This window comes from Crocuta crocuta, unplaced genomic scaffold (assembly GCF_008692635.1).
Source record: "Crocuta crocuta isolate KB4526 unplaced genomic scaffold, BGI_CrCroc_1.0 scaffold1171, whole genome shotgun sequence".
Taxonomy (NCBI): Eukaryota; Metazoa; Chordata; class Mammalia; order Carnivora; family Hyaenidae; genus Crocuta; species Crocuta crocuta.
In genome coordinates, this window is record NW_027530879.1 from 171,983 (window position 1) to 177,506 (window position 5,524).

At 47.1% G+C, this 5,524-nt stretch overlaps 1 protein-coding gene across 1 annotated transcript in view; it reads right to left on the reverse strand.

Moving 5' to 3' along the window:
- LOC144236039 (ankyrin repeat and SOCS box protein 9-like) overlaps positions 1–1,443 on the reverse strand; it is a 25,748-nt gene extending 24,305 nt beyond the window's left edge. Inside the window, 1 exon segment of the mRNA XM_077769649.1 lies at positions 1,155–1,443. Within this exon segment, the coding sequence (XP_077625775.1) occupies positions 1,155–1,245 (91 nt within the window). The 5' untranslated portion in view covers positions 1,246–1,443.
- Between the last annotated feature and the right edge of the window lie 4,081 nt (positions 1,444–5,524).

A 5,524-nucleotide genomic window follows, 5' to 3' on the forward strand; every position in this document is an offset into this window, starting at 1 on the left:
GTTAGATTAGGATCTTTAGAAACCCTAATCAGTGAAAAGTGCATGGCACCCCTCTCTCAAGTGGAAATAAAAATAAACCTAATACTTAGGCGTAAAATAATCAGATGGGAAGTCTTCCAAATTACGGACGCTTTCCCATACTGACTTGGAAATATAATTTGCTGCTTTAAAGGTACAGTTATCAAATTCGTTGTTTGTAACGTAATTTTAGGGGCCGCTCTGCTTTCTACTGCTCCAAGTATGTGCTCAATAAACCTGATTACTCCAGTTCTGCCTCTGCGAATCCAAATCCTACTCACTCTTGAGCGCTCTGTTCCTTTCACGAGCAAAATCGGGATAAATGAATGAATGAGCAGTCCTCTCTGCTCAGTCAGGGAAGGCTATTTTTGTATTTATTCCTGTTTTTTCCCTTTCAGCAGTCATACTTTAGGAGGGTGGTTAAGTCCTACCTGACCGCTGGGTCCCTGTGTACGGCCCCTTCAATATAGACAAGCGCTGTGGGCAGCTTTGCTGATAATCTGAATCTGAACGTAATGATCTCTCCGCTAATGCTGAGACCCACTTTTCAGCATTCTTCCGGGCAGCAGACACCTGCTGAATGCTCACAAGAAATGACAGTTGCCCAGAGGCATGAATCTTGATAGTCGGCCAAGACACCACCTAACAGGTGAGAATCTTACCTGAAAGACGCTTCTCCAAAGTTAAGACAAACAAAAAGCCTCCTTTTAAAGGGAATCAATCAGTGCTCAATGTTTGAACATCATTTACAAACACAGCCCCACCTAAACGCCAAATACCTAAGACCTTTTCATAAATGTTTTGGCAATAAAAATGTCCTATTTAGAAGGGACTTTTGTACCTCCAATGTGATATACGTGATACATCTGCCCCACGAAGTATAATTCCTTGGGGCTTAAGTTTTTACTGGTGAGTAACCGGCGGCAGTCGACTTTGTTTGGTGTCTAGGGCTCTGCAGATAGAGGTGTATACGTTTTTGAACAAGCGTGTAAAGGATCTATACCAGCAAACGGTGGCCATCGACCGGTAACTGCCCGGTGGACACACGTTGGACGGAGCCACTGAAATCGCCCCGCCCTCTTCTCTCCCAAAGACCTCACAGCCAGTCTCCCAGCACTCTGGGCCCCTAGACTCACCCCCCATCCACGAATTTAAAAGGAGTCTGGTGTCAGGAGAGTCTTCTGGTCTCGACGACTTGCTGCTCCGGCCCCACGGCTCACCGTCCATGGTGCCGTCTCCTAGACCAAGAGAGGTCTGTGTTCCACTTCAGTTATTCACAGAACTCCAAATTCCATGCTCCTGAGAATTCCAGCGCTGTGGCTAGCTGAGCCGCACCGTCCTGGGCAGACGATAGAGAACAGCAGAGCACAGTGCAGGCAGGGAAATCTGAGCACTACCTGTGGTCAGACGGACAGACGCACGCGCCCGGACGCGCACCCCCGCATGCGCGCGCGCACACACGCTCCACCTAGCTGGCTGGAGGCTGGCCAAAGCTCACAACAGCCCCCCAGCCCCAAGTCTGCAAAGTTGCTGATGTCACGTCCTTTCCCAAACTGAGACCAATCAGTGAGGAAGCCTTGGGCTTTATCAGGAAGGAAAGCCAGTTTGTAACTTTTGGAGAGCAAGGAGAACAGGGTGGGAGTGAAGGAAACCACTCCCTGCTGCACTGTTGCACACTGTGCTGGGATCTGCTTGTTGGGGAGGGGGGGCTTCTCATTGTTGACAAAGCCCCAGAACCCAAGAGCTGAGAAAGCTGGTTTCGCTGCAGCCCCGCTGAATTGCTTGCACAGCAACACGCCGTCTGCACATGTGGTTTCAATTTTTCCGGGAGTTTCTTATGGGAAAATGTGTCTATATGTTACAAAAATGCTCCTTGGGAAAGAACTCCTATTTTCTTCCCTCTGACTGCAAAGATTTCACTCTCCGGCCCCCTTTGCCCTTCCTCCACACATTATATTTTAACCTCGAAATAAATAATTAACAGTTGCTGTTGGAAAATGGATTGCCAGGTGGCCCTGAATGTGCGGAAGAAACCTGCTACTTTGCTAATTATAAAAAGTTTTACTCCCAGGAGGTTTCGCCTTTCTGCCTTTACAGAACAGTGTACGTTGTACGTGTATCTTCCCAGCGGAACCCAGTTTCCCCACTCCCCTGGGTGCTGCTTCAGGGTGAGGCCATGCCTAGACTCCCACTGCGCCTCTTTTCCGGTGGGAGGGGACCTCTCTTCCCAGTTAGGGAAGGCCCTGAGCTCATGTGGAGCATAGTCTGTCTCTGAAGTGACTGCAGATTTTTTTTAATGCCGAAGACGTAGCCTCACTATTTCAGATTTATGGGTCCCCAACTGGAACACGTGACAGCCATTGTTCAGTTTGAGGAGTGGCCTTCATATTTCAAAATGCATCTGTGCATATGTTTGTATATGCATTTACCCCTGTACACTTTGCATGTGAACGTCACGGCGTTGCCGTATTGCTCTATGCCCATTACACTTCTTGCATCTTGGAGATCTTTCCATTTTAGCACCTATAGCTGTCCCTCTCTTCCTTATGGTGTTGCATGCCGTATTGCATCAAAAATATGTCACTTTCCCCGGGATGGAGGCAGAATGTTGCCATCTCTTCTGTTACTATAAACACCGCGGTCCACAATTTTGCATAAGTGGCTCTGTGCACTTACTGAGCATTTCTGGAGGAGAGATTCCCGAGAGTGGAAACGGTAGCTCACAGGTGCGCTTGTGCACGTGCCATGATTTCTGGAGAAGTGAAGACACACACAGAAGTGAGTACGAGCCAAACTGGAGACCCCGGAAGGAGCTCGGTGGCTTGCCTCAGGGTCCGTCTCCATTGCGCTACAGGCCGGCAGAAAGCTGGGGCAGGGAAAGTGGGCGGGGCTACCGGAGAGCTCCCTGTACAGGGCTTGCAACGGCATGCAATCTACAAGTGCCTCAATACAAACTGAGCACTGGGTGTTTTATGGAAACCAACTTGACAATAAACTATGAAAGAAAAACAATCTCAGAAAATTAAGTTGTAAGCAATAATTTAAAAAAGGCCAAAATGCATTTTGAAAGAAAGGGGCTGTTCCTTTAACATTGAGAGAGCAGTGCCTGGGTGGCTCGGTTTTGAGTGTCCAGCTCTTGATTGGCTCAGGTCATGATCCCAGGGTCATGGGGTTAAGCCCTGTGTCAGGCTCCACACTGATCATGGGGCCTGCTTGGGCTCTCTCTCTCTGCCTCTCTACCCCACCTGCGTGTACTCTCTCTCTCTCAAAAAAAAAAAAATAATAAAATTGACACACTGCCATATTGCCCTCCAGTTCTCTGCAGAATCAACTGAAAAAGCCACAAGCATATAAACTGTTCACTACTCCATCAGGAAAAGATTTGAAGAACTATAAAACTTGTCTTTGGCAGAGACTGAGAGATTTACTCCCAACAGAGACTGAACGACAAGGAGTTAAACAGAGAGGCACAATGGGGAACCTGGCTATTATCGCCATTCTTTGAGTAAAATCTTCATGGTACAGCTTCTTTCTTTACTTTTAATTAAACTCCAAGAAGCTAACATCTTTCCAGATTCAAATTTAAGTTTATGGTCCAAAATGACAATAAAGAGGATTTCCAGGTAGTTGCCTTCATACCTGAGAGGGAATTAATCAGCTTTTAACCTTCTCACTAGATTTACAATGTTGGTCACCTCATGTGACTATTGGAGAATGGGAACTGATGTTTTTTTAACTGTTTAACACCACTTCTAGTCAGGAATTCAAAAACCATACAAGAGGGGCGCCTGGGTGGCTCAGTCGGTTAGGCGTCCAACTTCGGCTCAGGTCATGTTCTCGCGATCTGTGGGTTCGAGCCCCGCATCGGGCTCTGTGCTGACAGCTCAGAGCCTGGAGCCTGTTTCAGATTCTGTGTCTCCCTCTCTCTCTGCCCCTCCCCAGCTCCTGCTCTATCTCTGTCTGTCTCAAAAATAAATACATGTTAAAAAAATTTTTTTTAAAAACCATACAAGAGAAAGTCATGCATTTTTAGGGATCTGTATGAAGACGAAGTTGAATGACATATGTATGAGCTGTGATTATAGGAGAAAAGATCAGCTTACAACAAGCCACGAGAGAAGAACAAGCTTACAAACTTCTAATCAGTCCCTGTGCATGTATGTGTGTGTGTGTGTGTGTGTGTGTGTGTGTGTGTGTGTATGCGTGTGTTCAAGAAACTTGGCCCAGGTTAGGTAAGAAGAATTGTGGCCTACAGCAGTAAGGCCACAGTCATTCTTTATCAAGTACAGTCTTAACACTAGCCAGGGCCTCTGTGCTCCCCTCACCTAGATGTCCATGCCTGACATCACTCATGGATTCGGAGACTCTTTCCTCCCGAGGCCCTGGGGAGCCTTGAAAGCCACCTCCAATCAGTCAAAGTCGGCCTAGGAGCAGAAACCTCTTGACATTCCAGCCAGCAATCTTTCTAGCACAAAACCTTTAAAACCCAAAAGGTACATATCCTCTCTGATGATTTGGAACGGTCTGCGTTTCCCACAAAGAGCCTAGCTGTTTCTCTTGTTCTCGCATAACTGTCTGCATGCTAAGCTAGCTGATGTCGCTACTTGAGAAAGCAATTGCTCATTCCCACCCCATCTAGCAGTACAGTAAGACTCACACAAGGATGTGTTCTTTAAAATCTGGCATAACGCGCTATTCTTGTGTGGTAGGAACCCCTCCCTAAGGAGAGAGAAAAAAAAATGGAGAAGAGAGAAGACTTCAAGGTCACCTAGATATGCGCCGGGGTGCCTACATCCCCCATGGCCTTGTAAACTGAGACAATCAGACTGAATCTTTGTGTATTACCATATATGGGAGACAAAGAAATAGAAAATGTATTAACAAAAACCATGCCATGTGATGTGGGCCGCTCAGTTCTTTGGGTACGAACCCAACTGAGCGGTGCCGGCACGAATAAAGTTGCTTCCTGGAAAGAAAAGCCTCGGTGTCACGACTCTCTGTGCGAGAATCCTGCAACACTTGAGGAAAACAATCACGCAAATCAAAACTGAGAGTCTCCATTAACAATGGGGCTGGATTCTTCAACAATGCCAACGGCATGAAAGACGAGAGTGGGGGTGGGGAGGCTTTCTAGCTTAAAGGGGAAAAAAGTGACTTGATAACTGAATCCATGCATGATCTTTGATCACATCCTGACTGGGGGTGTGGCGGGGGGCGGGGACAAGACATAAAAGGCATCAACGCGACAATCGCTGAAATTTAAATATGGACTAATATCAGATGATCACAGTGCATCACTGTCAAGCTTCCTGCATGTGATTCCTGCACCGAGGCGATGCAGAAGAGTCTCTGTGTTCCTCTGTGAAGCGTTTAAGGCAGAGCCCCGTGTAGCTTGACACGAAGGGAGAGATGCGTGCCCCTGGGTACACGTTTTACACCAAATGGAAAAAGCCCATGCAAACTCTATGGTCAAAACCCAGGTGTGTATATAGAGTCCCCATTGCCG